The following is a 21,536-nucleotide window of genomic DNA, read 5'->3' as shown; positions in this document are numbered from 1 at the left end:
TGGATCTGAATTTTGCGCATACCTGTGACAAGTTTGCATCGCATGAGACTTCCCTCCTTCCCCTGCTGCTTCATTATCCCCCTCATCCCCTACCCCTAGTGCTGGAACCAAACGGTTCATTTCACTGCTGTCAGTGTCATCTCGTTCTTTTCTCCCTTCCCATTTGCCCACATATTCCTTCAGGGCGCTGTGTTATTTCTGGAGGGGTATTCCTTATGACCACACACCATCTCCCCTTCTCTCCATATAGACAACTACCTTATCATGCCATCCGGGAACCTTCAAATCGTCAATGCCAGCCAAGAGGATGAGGGAACTTATAAATGTGCTGCCTACAACCCTGTGACTCAGGAGGTGAAAACTTCGGTCTCCAGTGAGAGGCTCCGTGTAAGACGTAAGCCGTTCTCCTTTCACTGCACGTCCTCCTTAGAGCTTCAAGCCTTGGGAATGCATACCAGTGCTAGTCCAGCTGGTTTTCTGTATGAAATGACTTTATCAGCTGCTGGGAAAACTGCAGTCCAGCAGCAGGAGGCCATGAGGTCTACTCCCCAAGGTATGTGTGTGCAACCCCTGGGATTACTGTACCTCCTCAGGGGTTGCATACACATACCAGTGCAGGAGCACAGCCTTAACCCTACCATTTCCCCTACCTATACTCTGTACAGGGCATTTTCCCCTGGCCACCTTCTTTCCCACTCGCCTCCCTTCCTTCTCTCCTTGACAGGCTCCACAGCAGAGGCAGCTCGGATAATCTACCCACCTGAAGCTCAGACCATCATCGTCACCAAAGGCCAAAGCCTCATCTTGGAGTGTGTGGCCAGTGGCATCCCACCTCCGCGGGTCACTTGGGCCAAAGACGGTTCCAGCGTGTCTGCATACAATAAGACACGGTTCTTGCTCAGCAACCTCCTGATTGACCCCACAAGTGAGGAGGATTCTGGGACCTACAGCTGCATGGCTGACAATGGGGTTGGTGAGACTGGAGCCGCATTCATCTTCTACAATGTGCAGGTGTTTGGTGAGTGCTGCAATAGCCTTCGCTCGCCTTGTTCCAGGAAGGGCTTGGACTTTCTCCACTATGTTCATGGGAAAATACTAGTGCTGCTATTTCTCTCCCTGGACAAGCCATAATGCAAGGAAAATTCCTACTTGAGGTTCCAGTTTCTAAGATATAAGATGACTTCTTCGTTGGGGGTGCTGGTTCCTCCATCCTGGCATCCCACCATGAGTGAGAGATAATGGATCCCCTCTTTCCTCTGGGCAATCTCTTCTCTTACTGTTTGTATCATTAGGTTTTCACTAACACTGACTGGTGCAGGACTGAACTGCTTCTTAGACATATTTGACATTGCCATAGGGAAGATGTCAGGGGGTGTCTTGCTCTCTGCTCTGCTCTGTAGGGAAGCACTCTCTGAGCTGGGAAATGTAAGGGACAGTATAGCTTAGATATTTCCACCACACATCTTTCCCTTTCTGACAAGCATTAGGGAAGATATGCCTACGTTTTGCTGGAGTGCATTTCATTCGGGTGCTGATCTATGGTCGGCAAAAGCACAACCTTTGCAGGGCAGTGTCTCAGCTAAGAAAAATGGGATTTGTATGTGACTGCTGTCACCATGGGACTGAGAAGGGCAGCTGGCCTTGGACCACTTCTCCTTGTAGCTCATGTGGATGCTAAAGGGGAGGAGTAACAAAGCAGACCCCTGTGGGCCCCTGCAAAGGGAGGACTGGGAGGGCTGAAGATCTGTGCCTTCACCCTCATCCCTACCAGAGAGGGTAGTCCAAAGTCATAACTGTGCCGTGCTGCTTGCAAAGTGGTGCTCAGCAGCTGTATTTTTCCTCACACAGAGCCTCCAGAAGTCACCATGGGGCTGTCCCAGCAAATCATTCCCTGGGGCCAGAGCGCAAAGTTCACCTGCGAGGTGCGAGGGAACCCCCAGCCCTCCGTCATGTGGCTGCGCAACGCTGTGCCCCTCTCCTCCAGCCACCGGCTCCGGCTGTCCCGCAGAGCGCTGCGGCTGGTCAGCGTAGGGCCTGAGGATGAGGGTATATATCAGTGCATGGCAGAAAATGAAGTCGGCAGTGCACAAGCCATGGTGCAACTGAGAACAGCTCGACCGGGTAAGTCTGTACCCCGTTCCTTTCTCCAAGCTCATGACTATTCAATCACAGAGCCTAATGCACTGGGAAGGACCAGAGGGGAGCAGGAGAAGAAAGTCTGTGTGTAACCATCATGCTTGTGTTGGAGCTGCTGTGTTCTTCCCTCCCTGTCACTGTACAGTCCTAGGGTTTCTCTGACTAGAATCTCCTTATCTCCCTGTAGGAATGGATGATAGCTATGCCACACGTGCATACTACATGAGATAGTTGTACGTGAGAGGCAAGGAGCACCGTAGTGTAGTGCCTTACCTCTTGGCTTATTCAGCTCTCTGTGTCTGAGTTTGCACTGAGCAAGAGTGTAAACACTGATGTGGGTGGATGCAGCTTGCGTAAAAGAGGTGCCTTCCGTTTACTTGGTCCATGCTGAGCCTATTCAGGGTAAGAATGGCTTCAGAGGGGTAGGAAGCACCATGTAACCAAGGGCTGTTCTGAAAGAGGCCTCAGTGAGGCTTGTTACATTTGTACTGGGAGAAGGAGAACCTGTTCCCAACACCTTTTCAAGTGGCATAGCAGCCAGCACTGCCTGGGACCTGAAGCTTCTAAGACTCCTGTGCCACAGTGAGTGGGTACCTTCAGGCTTCTGAGAGGATTCATTTAAGGGGCTTCTGATTGCTCTGCCTTCACTGCAAACTGGAACTGGCATTTGCCCTGCCTGCCCCACTCATTCACTCTGGGCATCTTTTTCAGGAACTACCCTGAACTCTGGGCGAGATGCCTGGCTGGGCTCAGCTCAGCCGCCAACACCACCTTCCAGAGACAAAGCTCTAAAGCTGCCCCTGGATAAAGCAGGACTGCCAAAGCCTGGGACAACCCCTCTGGCAGCGTCTCTACAGTGCACAGCCAACAGGGAGTCCATATCTCCAGCTGAGGCCCCTATCATCCTCAGTTCTCCCCGGACATCCAAGACGGACAGCTATGATCTGGTGTGGAGACCTCGTCCTGACAGCAGAGCCCCCATCCTCTATTACGTGGTGAAGCATCGCAAGGTATCACTGTTTTGCCCTGCTCCCATCTTTCCTCAGCACCCGTTCTATAGGTCACCTGGTGGCCTTGTTGCACATTTGCATGCTCCATGGGCAAATATGGGGCATGGGCACCCATAGCTCACTGGCAGCGCTGGTTGGTATGACATCCTCAGCTGCAGCCTCAGTCCACTGAGGTGTGAGGAGGGCAGGCTGTGAGAGGTTTGCTAAGCTCTCCAAGAGCAGTGCCCAGAGCAGCGCGTGTGTCTGCATGAGCGGAGGGTGTATGCACACCCATGTGTATTTCCAGCTTAACAGACTTCCCCTTCCAAGTCCCAGCTGTGGGCTTGCACAACCGGGAAGTCCTGAGGGCAGGCTGTGCAGTGACTGGCTCTGTAACACTCCTGTCTTGGCTGACTCTCACAGTGGCCCGAGCCAGCAGGAGCTGGGGGATGCGGCACCCTTGAAAGGCTCAGGCTGCAGGATGCAGAGCAGCAGCCTCTCCCAGCCCACACACACCTGCCTTGCCAAACGAAGGGCGCTGTTCGGCAGCGCTGAAGCCCCCACGCTCGGTGACAATGAGGAGCAGGCAGAGAGCTGCTACAGCAATGCTAAATCTTGAGGGGGTCCCAAGCCACCTGTTTCTCAGGGTTTTATTGTAGAAGATGAAAGACAGTGTGCTATCGAGCACGTCTCTTGGCTGACGGCACAGAGCAAGCCCCCGGCGCGCCGACAAGCAGCCCTGCCGGGCCCTGGGGTTCCTGCCCTTCGCCTCTGCTTCTCAGCATGGCAGGCAGACTTCTGACAGGGCTGCAGCCTAGCGATTGCTCTAAAATATCAAAGCACCATTGAGGTAAAAATTCTGCTTTCAAGGTGTAGAGCATGCCTTGTTATTTTACAGGGGATTCAAGGGGAAAAAGAGCTTGGATTTATCTGTTTGCTTCTTGTATTTCTTTGGGCTATGCAGGGAGTTGCACTTGAGTGGTAAGTTTTGTTTTGGGGTTCAAGTACATTCCAGATTTGGATTCCCAGCCACTGCTAGGCACCATTTTCAATTATATGTGTATCTATTTTCCTGGAATTTTTTTGACTTCGTGAAAATATTTGTTATATTAGGAGGCTTTTATAACCTCTGCACGCATCCATGATTTCTTTCTAAACAAAACTTAAACTGAGGGTTTCAGCTAACCATCTCTTTAAATAGCCCTTTGAAACAAAGACATGAGATGCCAACACAAGAGCACAACAGGCAACTTTAAATTAAAAAATACCAAAAACCACACCAGACTGTTGGGTCTATTTGTCTGCCAGGAAGAGATGTGTCCCGCAATGGCATATCATATAACAACTAATTCTGCATGTGATCTTAACTTACAGAGTGGAGTCTGACCATATTTTATTTGTTTTTCAGCACTTCACCTGGAAGGGTCTGTAGGGCAGTGGAGGTCACCATGGGTCACTGCAGTTTGCAGTAATATGTTTTCAGTGTAGTCCAAATTCTCAGCTGGAGACTCTTTCTTAGGAGGCTTAAGGATTGTATGGGAAGGGCTTAGTCCCAATAACCCTTAAACTTGTTTAGAAAGAGTGTCTTTCCTTCAGAGATGCTTAGAATCAAGTTATATAATGATCTGGGTTTAACATCTCTGGCTGGAACTGCGTGTGTGTAGCGAGGGAAGAAATCAATTCAGCCACAAAAGAAAAGGCTCTTTGGGTGAAAGGTGGCTAAGGAAAGCCAAACCTGCTGACAGGAGACTTAAATTTGTACTGTGCTTGGGTCTGTCTCCCCTCTAGAAAATATCTCAGGATGTTTCTTTTCCCTACTTCTACACTGCCTTAAAATTTCAATGGCCTGTGAGCAGTTAGATGCTACACAGCCATTATTTTTGTTTCTTAAGAATTTCTCTTTCATTTTCCTGGACATAACCAGTCTTCAGAGCTCCCCTCCTTGGCCTCACAACTCTACAGGCTCAGGAATAAAAATAAAACTGGGCAGGCATTAATCAGTCAGTGTCAAACGCTAAGAGAAGATAAATGATACAGCAGAGTCTTGGCATTTCCGTTTTGTTGCGTTGCCTGCGCTGCTAATGCTCTTTTCAGCACTGGGTCACTTCGGTGTCCTGTGTATTTGCCTGCAAAAATATTATCCTTGCAGCTGGGGAGAAAGAGGAAGGTCCCACCTTCCCTCCCCCTCTGTCTGGGGCATCAGGACATCACTGAAAAATGTGCCATTTCCAACCCTTTCTGGGGTCCACAGACATACACTGTTTAGTCCCTGCTTAAACACTAGAGTTCCTCAATTGAGCCAGGAAATGCCAGTGGGGAGGCTTCATAGACTTAAGTCTGCCCACCTCCAAGTGTCCTGGGCTTCCCAAAATCCCATAGCATAGTTTGAAATGGCACATCCTAGAAAGGGGTTGAACCCTCCTCCCCAGGCAAAGAAATGAGAGCACTGAGGGGGTGGTCAGCCTCCTGCTCCTGCTAGGGAAGTTAATGGAGTAGGCAATACATAACTGGATAAAAAGCCATTATTCAAGTGATTTTAGGTCCAGATCACCAAAAGCGGTTTCCAGGCACCTCATTCCATGGAAATGGGCAGCTCAGGGTTTGGAGAGTAGAAGAGATTTGGCTCCTAAACCCACTAGATCCTTTAACTAACTCTGCCTTTTGTGAGCATAACTGCTCCAGAGCTGAATGGCACTGCTGCATGTATTGAGGAGCAGTGATAGCAGAGGGGAGCAGCAGATAATGTAGGGGTGAGTTAACCTCTGAGGCAGCTAGGCATCAAGAAAATACTTCCATGCTTGGTGACGTGTCCTGTTTATACCTGAATTCTTCACCTTTGTGAAAACAGGCTGAAAAAATTCTTCCTTCTTTGCGGAAGGGGAGCGGACAGGGAAGTTAGCCCAGTTGCTACGACCTGTAATGCAAGTTTCTGAGCTTGAAGCAGGCAAGAAGCCAAGCTCACCCCCAGCTCTGCAACATGTACATTGGTCTTTCAGCAGGTCACCAACGCCTCAGACAGCTGGACAGTGAGGGACGTTCCAGCGTCGCAGCACCGCCTGACCCTGACCAGGCTGGACCCTGGGAGCCTCTATGAGGTGGAGATGGCTGCTCACAACTGTGCTGGCGAGGGACAGACAGCCATGGTGACCTTCAGGACTGGTAAAGGTCAAACCTTTCCCTGGGCGTTTTGCTTTGAGTCACTGGGAAGTACCCTTGGAGACACCATCCTCCAGCCTTGAGGTGCAGGCCCAGTGCTGGCCCCCTTCTTATAGCCTGCCATGGCCTTTGAGGCAAAGGGGCTGTTCCTGCTCTGGAAATGTACCTGCCCTTGAGCTCAGAGCAACTTTGACAAAAGGGAGAGCAAAGGGAAAGGACAGCATGTCTGAAACGGGGAAAGGGAAAATAAAATCTTCACTTCTCCTCGGGATAGAGTAAGTTCCTTCCTGTCTAGGTGACTCAGTTGGACACCTGCAGAACCATAGGAAGTAGGTCTGGAGCAGATGTCAAGAGGTCACTTAATCTGTCCTCTGCCTAAAGACAGGATCAACTGTGCAGGAGTCTTTCCTGGCTGGTGTTTATCTAATCTGTTCTTAAGTGCCTGTCCTTCACTAAAGGAAACTCCAAGCTTTCCTCAGGATCAAGCTACTTTACCATTAAAAAGGTGTTTCAAAAGCCTAAGCTAAGGTTCCCTGCCCTCTTGCTGCCTTTCCTGTCCCCAGCAAGCATGAGGAATGGCATTCCCTTTGTAGCAACCTTCCACATAGACGTGGTGGGTCCCCATCTCCCCTCAGGCCTCTCTCTCGTGCTAATTACCACTTTCTCAGGTAGAAATCCAGCAACAACTTTTTCAGAAAACCAATTAAATTTTAGAAAATAAAATGTTGGTGGGGTGGGGAAAAGCTGTTAATAGTTTAACAAGCCTGCACTTTAGTGCAACTTTTAGTTCCTGTCTACAAGTAGAGAGCTTTGAACGTCTAGGGCTGTTTTGGTCCAAAGAGTACTTATCCCAGCAGCCTTGCATGGGAATATTTTGTTTGCCCATCACAGGAAAGATTAACTTTCTCATGTGTCTCCTCCTCATTGATGTCGTCTCTCCCTTTTGGGTAGGCCGGCGTCCAAAGCCAGAGATTGTCGCCAGCAAAGAGCAGCAAATCCAGAAGGATGACCCAGGCACAAGCACTCAGAGTAGTAACCAGTCCGACAACAGCCGTCTCTCCCGTAAGGCCCTGCCTGAACTGAGCAATAAGGGAGGGTGAGGGGTGCTGGGTCTGTTCTAGGTGATAGTGGTCAGGCTGTGCTGGGGTTAAAGCCTCCGCTGGGTGAAGCAAGACTGTGCAAAGCTGAATGGGTCGTCTCTAGCTCCTGACAAGGACTGGTGCTTCTCGGACCCCTCTGCTATTGCTCTGGCAGGCAGTCTCAGGAGAGCAGGTTGATCCCCATGGCCTCTCCCACCGTTAATGCAGAGAACCTCTCAGAAGCTTTATCTCTTCCTGAGTTTCACATGAAGGGTTCAGACAGCCCCGCCACAGAGTCCACGGATGTGCAGCACCCAGGAGGAACAAGCTCCCATGCGCCATTACGTGCAGAGAGACAGAAGAGAACCCAGTCCTTGCAGGTCCTGAAGTCCTTGTCTCTTAGTTAAGCCCTACAAAGGGCCCACTCCAGGGATGGAGATTGCCCCAACTCAGCCATTTTGTTGCACTGGAGAAATGTCAGTTTCCACCTGGGTAATCCAGTTCATTGCATTCCACCTTGTGCCTGCCATTAGTATTATTCACTGCTGCCATGACGCTTTGTGTGAATTGCCCTGTAGTCCTCCTTCCATCTTCCATTCATTCATGTGTCCCTTTTTTTCATCTTCTCCACAGTCAATATCTCTTTCTCTCCCACTTTTCAATTGTCTTCCTATCTAAGTATATTTCTACAAAGCAGAACTTTTTCTTATTTCCTCCTCTTAGTCCTTCCTCTGATCTCATCTCCTTCACCCATCTGTTCCCTTTCTTTCCCTATGTTCAGTCTCCTCTTACTGCTTCTACATCAGTCAAGCCTTCTGCTGTCACCAACCCTTCATCCACACCTCTCACTGCTACCCCTCCTATGATATGTGTATACACACCACTAATCTTGCCTCTTGGACGTAAAAGGAGAGGAAAAGAGATGAGTTGCAAGCAGGAATAAAAGAAGGTTGGAGAGCACAAAAGAGAAGGGGTGAGGGTTTGGGGTGCCACGTCTAATGAAGAGACAAAAGAAGAGAGTATTCATGATTTAAAGAATGCATGCGGGTGCAATGCAAGTAGTCCTTCACCTACATACCTCTGAGCTACAGGATTCTCTAGATACAGTGAGATGAATATGTCTCATGTCTTGATGTCCTTCTCTGCCCCTTGCAGCTCCAGAGGCACCAGACCGTCCAACCATCTCCATGGCATCAGAGACATCTGTGTACGTGACCTGGATCCCCCGTGGGAATGGCGGGTTCCCCATCCAGTCTTTCCGTGTAGAATATAAGAAACTGAAGAAGATGGGAGACTGGGTCCTGGCCACCAGTGACATTCCTCCCTCTCGCCTCTCTGTGGAAATCCCAGGCCTAGAGAAAGGTAGGCAGGTGTTCTCACTTTCCAGAAAAGCTGTGCAGTCCCTGAAGGATGGTCAGCCAGCTGTCAGATCATGCTTAACCCTGAGGTGTGTGAGCAGAACAAAGCCTTCCCAGCTCCAGCCTTAAATGCAAGGGAAAACTCTCCAATTTCTCCAGCTGCATGGAACAGCTTAGACTTGACCTCCCTCAAGGAGGCTTGCACATGCTTGTCTATATTACAGGATGTAGTTACTAATGGCATAAGAGTATCTTGGTTTTATCACTTACTAGACCTTACAGATCCTTTCTCTTCCTAGCCACAGGCAAGGCATAGTGGCACACAATTCCCATTCCACTTCACATGAGGAAAGAAGGCATCACTGAGCTGGCCAGCTTAAAAGGGGAAAATATCTAGTTAAATTTAAAGAACAGAAATTGATATTTGGGTAAGAGTAATTTAGACTCAGAGCTTTTAATGCTGATTTGTATACCTGATTTCCACGTAGTAAAGGAAGGAAGCCTTTCCAGACCTGCTCTGGTGTCAGGATGTTTTTTTCATGAGTCTCTGATCTACTCACATGCCTTTTAGTACAGAATTTTGCTAGCTGACTTGTAGACCTTCCAGATAGAAACAGTGAGAGGGTAATAAAAGCAGGTGCAGTCTAGCACATGACTGAAATCTGGCCACTGAATATTTGTTCTTCCATCAAAGCCTCTCTGAAGCGCTTTCTGCCTTCTGGAGGAGATGTAGCTTCTCTCCACAAGCTTCTGCTGGCAGTGGAAGTCATTGAAGTCTTCAGTACTGTCCTGGAGCAACTCTTATTTCCAATTTCTCCCCTAGGCACTTCATATAAGTTCCGTGTCCGGGCACTGAACATCCTGGGAGAGAGTGAGCCCAGTGCTGCATCTCGGCTATATGTAGTGTCTGGGTATAGCAACCGTGTCTACGAGCGCCCTGTGGCTGGGCCATACATTACCTTCACAGATGCCATCAACGAGACCACCATCATGCTGAAGTGGATGGTATGTTTTGGGGTTGGGGCGAATGGGAAGAGAAGACCTCTGAGTGTACAGATGTGTGGGTGCTACTTTCCTAGTTCACAAATTTCCCAAGTTACCATACTGGAGCCTGTCACCAGCACAAAAGAATCTGTGATCCAATAGCTCTCTGCAGCAAAGAAGGTCTGGGCTTGATCCAAGAAGGAGCAAGGAAAGTCTGAGAACTTAGGAAACCCTTTTTATCTGAATCCAGCATTATGTGCAGGACGCATTTCACTGTGTGTGTCCTCAGAGTCTTGACCATTTTGTTCAACAAGCATTGATGCACAAGGTGGCTGCTTGCTCTCCTGGCCAAATTCTTGGAATTCGTTAGCCCTTGCGACTGTCCCAGTGGTTTCCAGCAGATATGTCCTTCACTTTCACTTTCTGCGTAATGATTCTAGGTGCTGGTAATCATTTACAGCAGTCCACCCTGGAGAATTTTTAGTAGAGAGTAGGATCTTTTGGATCACAAGCCCAGATTCAAGCATTTCCGGCAGCTTGGAGCTAATTCAGAGGGATGCATCACCCTTTTCTCTGCCACCTTCCTCTTGTCAGAAATTGCTACATGGCAGAATGGTCACTGCTGGTCCTTTAAACACAAACAGTAGCTGATAAACTTTGGTAAGGAGGAGTGGTCTCTTGCCAACCTCTGTGGTAAAATGCTGGGTGAAAGACAGCAGGAACAGCATGGCCCCAAGTGTTCCAGGTACAGGAACAGAGCTATCTACAGAGACATGAGTCTTCTGTGCTCACTGGTTCATGGCAAGATGTAGTTTGTCTGGCAGCCCTAAGCATAATGAAGTGAAGGTGAATGGGCACTTAGCCTTGCCCAGCTGAGTCACTGTTGCTGAGGAATTTCTTCTCTAAAGCATTGACTGTGGGTCTTGGGAAGGAGCAGAATACTGGATATTTGATCTGATGGGACCAAATTCATGGGTCTTGTGTTACTGGAGAGAAGCAGGCTGTGAGGGTATAAAATAGCTCTCAGCCCTTGGAAGGAAGCCTTTACTGTGCAATCCAGTGGCAGCACTAGGATGATCTCCTTTCTGGATCTTCCTCCTGTCCCATCTCATTTCTGCTTCTGTTCCCCACCCAGCACAATATGGATCTGAGAGCATGCCATCTCTGCTAATTTCTGCTCCCCTTCCCATTCTCTGCAGTATATTCCAGCCAGCAACAACAACACTCCCATCCATGGCTTTTACATCTATTACCGCCCCACTGACAGTGACAATGACAGTGACTACAAGAAGGATGTGGTGGAAGGTAAGAGATATTGGGAGACTGGTCCCAGCTGCTGGTTCCTCCTGGAAGAATCACACGGCCAGAAGGAGCCCTGTGCACAAAAGGCAGGAGACTGTCGCAGCTGGTAGTCTTGCTTTGTCTAGCAGGTAGCTGGATCAGCCACATGTTCCCAGAGGAAGCTGGTGATATGGTTTGTGTGTTCCCTCTTCAGGAGATCGGTATTGGCACTCCATCAGCCACCTGCAGCCAGAGACCTCCTATGACATTAAGATGCAATGCTTCAACGAGGGTGGTGAAAGCGAGTTCAGCAATGTGATGATCTGTGAGACCAAAGGTAATGAGCTTTGCAGGGCATCTCTGGGAGTGCAGCCCTGCACCTTCCCTGCCTGCGGTTGTACAGAGCACAGCAAGCAGGTACCATCCCTGCCTGCTATACTTCATCTTGGTTTGGGAAAGGAGGTGGAGGCAGAGGAGAAGAGACATGGAGGCAGCTTTGGGGCTGGGAGAAGAAAGGGGAAGGTTTGTTGATGCTGTTGCTTGGCATGTGTACGTACCCCTACCAGTACTCGCAGCACCTTTGTGCAGAGTGTTACAAGTCAGTTGCCATTTCCCTCAGAGTGGTAGTTACCTTTTGTCTCCCTGAGTGTTGGGTAGATAGATGGTGATTGGAACCAGGAGGGCTAACTTTCCCTTCCTGTTCTGAGCTGCTGTATTTGGCCTTAAGTAGTCTTTGAAGCAGCTGTGCTGTCATTGTAGGAACAGCGTTAAGTCCAAGTGAATGGAGGAGCCTTTTTTTTTTTTTTTTTTTTTTTTTGCTTTAGCATCCCAAGAGACTGGCAGATCTGTAAGCCATGCACGGAGGACCTGTCTGTACTGTGGTAGGCATTAGCCTATCCAAAACTCTGGCAACCAGGAGCGCTCCTTTAAAGCCTCTGTAGCCACTGTCCATTCTGCAGCAGTGCAGACATCCCTGGTGCATCCTGCTCTTCCTCCTGCTGTCTGTCACCATAGAGTGATATGCCTATGTCTAACTCGCTGTCCTTTCCCTTCACAGCTCGGAAATCTCTTGGTCTGCCGGGTCGTCTTCCACCCTCAACGGTGCCCCCCCAGCAACATCCCCCACTTGGTGGTGGGCACAGTGGCCTCGGGACAGGGGCCATGGTGGCTCGTTCCAGCGACTTGCCATACTTGATTGTAGGGGTTGTGCTGGGCTCCATTGTACTCCTCATCGTGGCCTTCATCCCTTTTTGCCTTTGGAGAGCTTGGTCCAAGCAGAGTAAGGATTCTTTCCTGAGGGCCAGTATACAAGATGTGCTCTGCTCTGTGGGTTAGACCTGACCTTGAGTGTAATTGAGTCAAGCACCCAAAAGCACACGGGCTCCACAATCTGGGAAGCAGGGAGGGTGCGGGCAGAGAATAAGTCCCAGATGTCTTGTGGTAGCCCATCACAACAATGGCCACTATTTGCCCCTTGTCCTGCTTACCTTGTTGAGAAGGAACTCTGGGACTAGCTGAAGAGAAAATGAGCACCCCCTTCTCCTCTGTGTAGGCGCCCCTCCCATCATCTATCTCCAAGGATGTTTTGGGTGGCCAAAACGGCTGCCTGGTAGGCTTCACCTCTGCTCCTGGCCTCAGACTTCCTTTTTCTTCCCTTTGCAGAGCAAACCATTGACATGAGCTTCCCAGGAGCTGGGCTGCTGGTGTCATCCTGCCAATACACCATGGTACCCCTGAGGAGCATCTCTGCTCCACGTGCCAACGGACATCCCTATGTTAATGGGCAGCGTTATCCCAATGGGGCACATCTGAATGGCATCTGCCCTTCTGCAGGAGTGGGCTATGCAAACACTAAGCCTCGAGATTACAGCCCAGATGACATGCAGCAGGTATGTCCACACCCAGGTTTAACAGTTGGTCTGACATGACTGTGGTTGCAGTGGGAGAACTCTGCTGGCATGCCTGGCACCCTTTGCAGAAGTAGAAGTTCTTTGTAGAAGTAGGAAGACTGGCTGCTTCTTGAGAGAGATTTCCCCTCTGCAGTGAAGTCTGAGACATGGGATGAGCTGGAAGGTCTCCACAATGCTGGTGAAGAGTTGATTTCTGGAGGCAGTGGCTCTAGGTACAGAGAAGGCAATAAGCAAAGGGATCTCTTCATGCTAACAGTTCCTGTTTTTGCCGAGCAAATCTCATAGGGACTGACAGTGCTAAGGACACTGTATCTGTAAATAGTGACACAAGCCAAGGTAGTGGCACAACTAAGACCATGACTTGGTTATCATCCCCCACTGATTAAGCAGTGAGAAGTGAGTTTTTCAGTGCTCAGCACCACTCTGGCCTCTGTAGCAGAAGAAACCATTTCAACTTTTTTTTTTCTGTCTTCTTTCATGAGAGCTTCCCCATGGCTCTGGTTCTGTATCACAGATCAGCACCCTGCTCTTAACACTGCCCTGTGGCATTGCTCTGCTAAGATTCTCCTCTGTCTTTCCAGCTGCATGAGGAGACCAACACCTTGCTGCAGGCGAGAGTGCTGCAAAATGGAAATGCCCAGCAAGACTACCAGCCCTCCAGGTTAGTCCTGGCTTACAGAGGGGGAGAATGGGATGATCCAGCAGGGCCCACAAGAGTAGATGCTCATAAAAGCCAGCCCTCAATTTCTCTACTTTCTGTCTCAAATCACTTGGTAAACAAATCTGTACTCAAGCAGTAGGCCTTCTTGGTCTACACGTTTTTAATAGAGCTCATTCCTCCTAAGCTTTGAGGGAAGGGTAATTTCATTTTAGAGATGGTCAAGACCTACTTTATTTTTTTTTCCTCTTTCCCTTTTCTGCCTTTGCTCCTAAGTGGGAGACTAAAAAGGAGGATGAGAGAACTATGTAAGAACTATGAAACATCCAGCTGGATGCTGATAAACAGCTCTCGCAGAATGTGGCAATAGTTCAGTTGCAGGTGTGTGTCTCTCACTGTTCAGACTTTGAGTCGTTACTCCTGTGCTCCATGGGCAATACTGCTGCTCCCAGCTCCTGTGACATGCACCAGCTTTTGAATCATGGATATCAGTTCCTATCACCTCGTTCCCATCCTACAAGGACATCCCAATTTCCCATCTCCCCTCATTTAGGAATGCTCTATGTCATTACATTAATGCAGTTGGCTGAGCTACTACATAGCTTGTATCGTTAAAGGAAAAAAAATCTGTGAATAGTGTTGAACAACCTTATCTGTTTGTCTGCCTCCCCAGATTGTCCAATACAAGACCAGAAGACAGCTCTTTCCTCTACAGTCTCCCAGATGATTCCACTCATCAGCTTCTCCAGCCACAAGATGATTGTGCTCACCTTCAAGAGCACTTTGTTGGCCTGCATCATCCAGTGATAGGCAGCAAAATGGGAGGCCCTGGCCTGGATGCTCGACAAGATCCCATATTCCACCAAGGTCAGTTGTTTGGAAAGCTCAGAGATTGCTTCATCTCATTGTTTTAGGCTGATCTTGAAGGGAATTCTCATTATAGAGCCTTTTTGAAGGCTATGTTAATGCTCAGTAGTGTGGTGCAAGAGTATTCCTTAATACTGTACAGAACAGCAGCATGAAAAGCCCTCACTAGCAGCTGGAGACTTAACTGCCTGGGCCAGTTTCAGAAGATGGATTCTCATTTTTCCAAAAGCTTGACCTATATGTTGTTAGAAGGCGTATACCTACCTCCAGTTGCAGGGACTTACTTAATCCCTACTTAATCTTCCTAGACTGCCAGTCAAACACAAAGACCAGTGAACAATGACTTGAATCCATTCCTTCAGGACTTGATCTAGCCTTCTTGTAGCATGGATCATGCATTTTTTTATGCATGTACATTTAAGCTTGTAGCATCATGTGAAAGCATGGGAACAAACTCTGATAGAGGTAGGACTTTCAGAACATGGTTCTTTATCTTTGACCAGGGTACCAATTTTCATAAAGTAGACTGTTGACTAGAAAGCTGCCACAGCATCTCCCATTTCTACATGTATATTTCTATACATTCTAATAGTCTCTTGCACCTCTCTTTTTCAGGAAGCCCTTGCTGCCTTGGCCTGGTGCCAGTTGAAGAAGTAGAACGGCTAGATTGCTGCCAGTCAAGAGGAGATATCCATCCCCAGAATTCATTGCTCACATCTTTGGGTCAGGACCTACCAAGGCATCTGAAAAGCAGCCCACCACCACTGAAGCCCTTAGAGACTCATTCTCCTACCAGTTAGGGACGAAGCTGCCTTTTGCAAAAGACTTATTGTAAAGAGAGAAAGAGAATGGGTATTTATTTTTGTATAACATCTCTATTTATATATTTATGCACTTGTATATAGATGTATATGTGCCTTTTATAATGCTACAGAGACAGAAGGCATCCTCAGCAAAGCAACAGGAGGGGCCAAGAAACAGGACAGCAGCCATCTATGGCACTAGGCTGTTCTTAAGAACAGAAGACTGAAAGAAAGCAGCACAAGAAACATTGTGGGACAGGGGCCCAAGCAGAGCTGCTGCTAACATCTAGCACTCTCTTTGCAGCAGGGGCTTCATGAAAGATGATGCTATGGAAAAGGTTTTTATTCCTTCTCCTCCACAGGATGGCATCTCCCAGGAACACACTCACATGAATGGACTGGAGTTATGCACTCTGCTTAATCAACTTTAACAACCTTTCACATATACGCCATCTGCAGCCGCATATCTGTAAAGACAAACCCATGCTTTAACATCTAAAATAAAGGCTTTAGTCTTTTCTCTGGCTAGCTGTACACTAAATTCTCCCATAAAATCAGTCTACTCTTTTTCCCTTGCAGAAACATAGCAAACAGGACACCTAGGGAAAGGTGATGTTATAGTCTGCTAGGCCATCCAATGCTGAGCTCAACAGAAGAGGGAAGACCCATGTGCCAGTTCAGTGACATAAAACCACTAGTGAGGGGTACAAGTGAAGAAATTTTCATTTGTGTCTAAACATAGCTGCATGGGTTTGAGTGGGAAAATCCAAACCTCTGCAAATTCTTGTTTCCTTACCCCCACCATCCTATATTTTTTCTCACTTCAAAGGCTTTCAGCATCCAAGTCTGTTGGGTATTCTTTTTTCTCCCATCTCTTAAGGAAACAGAGGATGCTCAGTGCCTTCAGAGCTGCCCACTGAAGAAGCAAGCAGCAAAAGTATCATTCATTTTATTGTGCTGGGACCAGCAGGAACAGTTCTTGTGCCTGTCTGGGCTATGGTTGGATCCCAGCTGAGCATATACCAGCAAGAAGATATAAAAACAGCAGGAAAAGGCGGAGAGTGGAGAGGAGAAGCAAGAGCAGGTGCAGGTTGCATATTTTGTTTAATTAAAAATAACAACAAAACTGAAACCTCTCTGTGCTCAGCAGCTTTGCACTGAAAGAAAAGTGCAATAAAACCCCTCCACTTTTGAAGTTGAAGAAGCTTTTCACAGAAAGACAAGGTAAGAGCTGCTGTAGATGATCATGCACTGTCAACATCCTAGACACTAGAGGAAAGAAAGAATAAAACCTGAAAACATATAGAGCCTGGCTCTGCTCTCACTCTGATCAATACAGGCAGGTGCCAGTCAGTGGAGTTACGGTCTAACTTCAAATTTACTATAGCTTTCTAATACTAGGTTAACACTGTTCTGCACTCCAACATTAGACCTTCACTTCAGTGCCGTTTCCCACTTCTATAAAACAGAAGCAAGCAAGAAATTCTTTGGTTGGGCCTATACCCTTAACAATGTAGGCCCTGCAGAGGAAGAGCCCTTTGCTTTTCCAAACAAATAACGTTTCCCTTCTCTTTTCACAATGACTTTAACTAGCTCAGTCTTAGGGATAAGAGAAGTGACTCTCAGCTGCCATTGCTGCTGGGATGGTCAATCAATAACGAAACACAGCTTTAAGGCAGACCCCTTTTACTATTCTCCAGTGCCAAAACTAGATTTGCTATGTGAAATTGTTTCTTATATCCAACTTTCAAAAGCCATCCTCTTGACCAAGAGCTAAGAACACACACACACACTCACAGAGCATCTGTCCAGTGCAAATCTCTGCAATGGATTGATAATAATGTTTATTGGTTGTATTTGTTCTTTTTATTCCCTATTTGTCACTACGATCATATTTTGCAAAGGACAACAGATACAAACCTTTACAACTAAACCCCTGCATAACAAAAACAGTTCCCTTCACGCTTACAGGGATTATTACCTCCACAGTTAACTATGTCCATATTTAAGGTGCACTCTGACCACCAGATACCCTTTCTGGTGTAGGAATAGGGAATGTTTCAGTTGGTGTCTCAGAGTCCCAGGAAGGTAAAGGTTGGAGAAAGAGGTATGCATTTTTTCTGCTAAAGTGAGCAAGTTCCTCTCCTAGACGTACATCTTTCCTGCCTAGGAGAGTGATTTTTTCTTTCAGGAGTGCTGTCTCACCAAGCATGTAGTTGAACACTGACTTCAGCCTGGCTTCCTCCATAGTGTCAGTACTTCGAGGGCCCTGAAATTCCGCTCCCTGTAAGGAGAGAAAAGTTAGCTCCTATAAACCATGGGAGAAAGGACAGTGGGAATTTATTTCAAGTAGGAAAGAGAGGCTTTCTCAGAGGCAGATCAGCTTCATGACTGCTCTGCTTCTCAGTCAGAGGTACTTAGAAATCACTGAGTGAAGGACCATTAATTTAGCCTTGGACAGGTGGCTGGCTCATTCCCTAGTTCAGAGTAAAGAAAACGTCCTAATTCATTTGGCTGTCTCCATGTAACAAGGAAATAGCTTTGACTTGCTATTAGAATTTCTCTAATTATAAGTAGGCAGGAAAGAAGATGGATTTGTTTCACTATTAGAAACCAGCTAAGAAATTAATAGAGAAGCTAAGGTATGGCCTACTTCAGGATCAGACCATCTTTCTTTCAGTAAGAACTGGAGCAGGCTGTACCACTAGACAGTATTAGACTGAACTGCTGACTGCAAAGCAAGATCTTAGACCACAGAAGCAGGAGGACCAGATAAATGCTCATCTATTTCTGAACAGTCCCAAACCTTGATGTGGTACAACAGCTAAAAAGCTTACTAGATCATTCTTTAGTGAATCCAGCTTAGTTTCAAGTTGCTGCTTTTCAAGGTAGAATTGGTTCAGCTGCTGCAGCTTGCTGGTGTTTTCTTTGGTCAGCATCATTAGCTGCTGCCGCAGGTCGACGATTTTTTCCTAGATAGATATAAACAGATAAGCCAGGATGAGATAATAAAAAGTGTGAAATAGAGAAGAAGTGCCAGTCAGGAATGTAAGTGTCACAAAAGAGACTTGGACAGACTGTGATCCTGAATGCACCACATGATCTTGTAATATCCTTAGTACAAAGGCTTTTCTTTTTTAATTGTTCTTTTTTATTATTGCCAATGACTCAGCAGTTAGGCAAAGGGTGAGAAAGAAAAAAACCCAGATACATTGTATCTGTACCTCAGCATGCCTGTTAGATATTAAGATGGCTCCTATGCCTATTGCAAGCCAACATAGCAAAGGAATAGAAAAGGCTGGACCTATTAGTTTCTGTACTGAAATTTGACTCCCGTGTCCAAATCCAGTGGAGGGACAGGAATTCTCTGCAGAGCTACAAACACAGATGACCGGGAGAGCAAGGAGTGGCAAACGTGCTTGAACACCCTACTTCCCCAGAAACGGACTGTTAGTGTCATGCTGCACAAACCCGCAAAGAGCAGGTGGTTCACTACAAACCTGCTTGGGTCCTCACCAAAGTCAATTATAAAAGTTTTGAGTCAGACTTAGATGTATCCTCTGTTGAAGGACACTGGACCAAGGAGCAGTGAATGTCCCCAATGAGGCTAAGCCCAGAATGTGCTGCCAACTAACATGAACAGGAAAAAGTGGAAGTTAGAAAATGTATCAGATATATGTGTAAAGACGATGGTGTTTCACTGCACAGGAAAAAAAATCTTAATCAGCTTAAAACAAGAATACTTGCTCATAGAGAGATTTTCTGGATCTTTTGCGATCTGCTCCAGGCTGTTCTCTAATTTTCTCTCTACTTATGTACACAGTGACAGACAACAGTGGTGCTTTGTGAGGATACTATAAGACTGCTGCCTGCTCACACTATTGTAGCAAAACCTTAGGCCCTCCAGATAGGCACGCACTTCCCATACTGTCAGTTACTGGCATGTTGCACAGTCTAACATCCCAGGCACGAGGCAGCACTGCTCTGCATTCAGAGAGTTATCACCAGATACAGTGGGAAGATGCAGTAGGTGCTGAATGCTGGCTGAAAGCCAGAGAAAGGATTCTAGTAAAAGCTGACAGAGAGAGTGAAGTAGAAGGATGTATTTGAGGAAAGTAAAAAAACTAAACAAAATCAACCAAACAAACAAAAAACAAAAACAGATTAACTACCTCCAAGAAAAAATAGGCTGTGTTGCAGCAACTGGAGGAAAGATAGGAAGGATGATGGAAAATAAGCTTTGAACATTATAGTCTCTTGATTACAGATGGGGGAAAAAATGAACATGTTAACCAAAGATTTTAGTGTGGCTATTCAAACTCAAGCAAATGAAGCCTTAATAGAACAGCATCATCATCATCATCCATTATCTCTTCCTCTTGTTCCTTACCTCCCATTCTTCGAGTTCCTGGGAATGCACATATTCTTTCTCCATTGTTTGCACCTTCAACTCTTCCAAGCGTGCATTAACTGAGTGTGCTTGGAGTGCTTCTAAATCAACCAGTTGGCCAAACTTTGTCATCATCAGCTGATTACACTTCTCTTCCAGTCCTAACAGAAAGGGTATGGCACTCACTGAAGAACTCACTTTTGCCCATTAGTAAGGATTTGCAGCTTATTCATAGCTCCCTTTGTCTGAGCTCTTTGATACTTGCTCTCTAAGAAATATTTTATACAAAGCCATACAAAGCTCAACCAAATGCTGTTATTTGTCCCTGGCACTGATCAAGCCTATGTTGCCACCAGGCCACATGCCTGGCCAGTCCTGGTCAGTCACTCCCATGCTGAAGGCTACCTAAAGTCTTGGCAGTTCCACAGAGGTGGGTTTGGCAGTGCCAGATATGTGAACATCCTTAGGGTTGGTCATTCAGGAATTGTTTTGAATAGGGCTTGCCTTGTTCTTCAAAGGAGGAAAGGGGAAGAAATTGCTGAAAAAGTTTATGTGACTTTAGAGGAAGTACTTTTTCCTAGCAGTTCTGACTTAGAGCCAAAAATAGCAATTGTGTGTCCTGATTTCCAGTGTCTCCTCTCAGTCAGCTCTGCTTTCACTAAGTTCCCAAATTAACACAGCCAAATAACTCTGCAATGCTGGCGCACTACCAGTACTTCATCAAAACAGCCCACGATCTGTTTTTTTTTTTCTGTTTTATTTTCTGCAATAACCATCTGGGACATCTGTGTGCGTGTAAAGATAACAGACTGCTGGTGAGTTACTCACACCCAGAAAGGGACACAGAAAGAGCACTAGCAAACTGTGTTGTTTAGAGTCTCTGTTACTCACGCTGAATCTTTATCTCCATCTCCTTTTTGTCCTGGACAAGCTGCTTATGTTGTTGTCGGGCCTTCCTAAAGATCTCTCTCTGCATTATCTTTTCATTCTGTAGGTCCAGAATTCTCTTCTGCAGATACTCCAAGGACTGGTTGGTAAATACCAAAGCTTGGGAGAAGTCACTGGGTATCTCCCCATTAACCAAGTACTCCACCTGCCAGAAACAGCCATAAGCAATGCTAACTTTTATTTTCTAAGGGTGCTGGTGACCTCTCTGGATAACAAATGTGTGAGTGTTAGAGAACTGTCAAGTGAGGAAACACTGAACATAGACACAACTCATGTTTTGGGACAAATAACCACCACCACGCAGCAAAGCTAAAAGGCTGCTTAGAGCTCTGTGTTGATTCTCTCCACAAAGTTGTCTACTCTTCCTCATACAGTGTCTGGAACTGAGGGGGAGAGAGGAACTCCCTACCAAACATCTGTGGCTTTCAGATGATCTGGGAGCTGCAGAATTGTGCAGCCAGGTATGAGACTCTTCTGTCTTTCTTACCGATGTTTTAATGAAGGGAGATTAAACAAATGGAGAGAGCTGAGCTTGTCTCAGAAGTATTTGAGCCAGAATAGGCAGAGGCAGATGAGGCCTATCATCTTTCCCTGAGGACAAGACTCAGTCCTGAGGAAATAAGAGCATTGTCTTGAGTTTTTCCTCTTCATTCTCTGCTCATCATACATGGAATAAAAAGCTGTGTAGATGAATGCATTATATCCAATCCAGCATTCTTGAACTGGGCAAAACTCCCACTAGTTTCAATAGGAATTTTTTTTCCAGAAAACTATCAATAGGCACAGACCTGAAGAAAAATCCCATGCCAAACCTGTAAAATGCTTGAAGGCTACACATATTTCAGCAATGGGCCAACCTGCCTGTCCTTATCCCTTTTCTGTCAGTATAGGAGTAGAGAAGGAAAAATCTAGAGTAACAGCAATATGAAGTTCAATTCATAGCACTGTCACTCCAAGGAGAACGTAGCAAATCCAGA

The 21,536-nt window shown here is 46.8% G+C and overlaps 2 protein-coding genes across 6 annotated transcripts in view; one reads left to right on the top strand and one right to left on the bottom strand.

Annotated features, from left to right (window-relative positions):
- Positions 1–15,739, top strand: part of BOC (BOC cell adhesion associated, oncogene regulated) — a 58,431-nt gene extending 42,692 nt beyond the window's left edge. For 4 of the 5 annotated variants that reach the window (XM_062595500.1, XM_062595479.1, XM_062595510.1 and 1 more), the window contains exons 5-19: positions 251–394; positions 725–1,018; positions 1,849–2,121; positions 2,848–3,146; positions 6,122–6,284; positions 7,233–7,343; positions 8,516–8,722; positions 9,542–9,723; positions 10,902–11,007; positions 11,198–11,320; positions 12,041–12,262; positions 12,646–12,872; positions 13,475–13,554; positions 14,225–14,418; positions 15,034–15,739. In XM_062595500.1, coding sequence (XP_062451484.1) covers positions 251–394; positions 725–1,018; positions 1,849–2,121; positions 2,848–3,146; positions 6,122–6,284; positions 7,233–7,343; positions 8,516–8,722; positions 9,542–9,723; positions 10,902–11,007; positions 11,198–11,320; positions 12,041–12,262; positions 12,646–12,872; positions 13,475–13,554; positions 14,225–14,418; positions 15,034–15,218 — 2,810 coding nt within the window. In that variant the 3' untranslated portion in view covers positions 15,219–15,739. The remainder of the gene's footprint in view (positions 1–250; positions 395–724; positions 1,019–1,848; positions 2,122–2,847; positions 3,147–6,121; positions 6,285–7,232; positions 7,344–8,515; positions 8,723–9,541; positions 9,724–10,901; positions 11,008–11,197; positions 11,321–12,040; positions 12,263–12,645; positions 12,873–13,474; positions 13,555–14,224; positions 14,419–15,033) is intronic. The other variant, XM_062595490.1, reaches the window with a different exon arrangement.
- Positions 15,740–17,094: 1,355 nt separating this feature from the next.
- The window catches only part of CFAP44 (cilia and flagella associated protein 44), a 42,928-nt gene continuing 38,486 nt past the window's right edge, over positions 17,095–21,536 (bottom strand). The window contains 5 exon segments of the mRNA XM_062573102.1: positions 17,095–17,157; positions 17,377–17,505; positions 18,059–18,193; positions 19,612–19,772; positions 20,503–20,704. Of these exon segments, the coding sequence (XP_062429086.1) occupies positions 17,095–17,157; positions 17,377–17,505; positions 18,059–18,193; positions 19,612–19,772; positions 20,503–20,704 (690 nt within the window).

This window comes from Rhea pennata, chromosome 1, assembly GCF_028389875.1.
Source record: "Rhea pennata isolate bPtePen1 chromosome 1, bPtePen1.pri, whole genome shotgun sequence".
NCBI classification, from domain to species: domain Eukaryota; kingdom Metazoa; phylum Chordata; class Aves; order Rheiformes; family Rheidae; genus Rhea; species Rhea pennata.
Note: the sequence above shows the minus strand (reverse complement) of the source record. Positions and strands in the feature narration are given on the sequence as shown.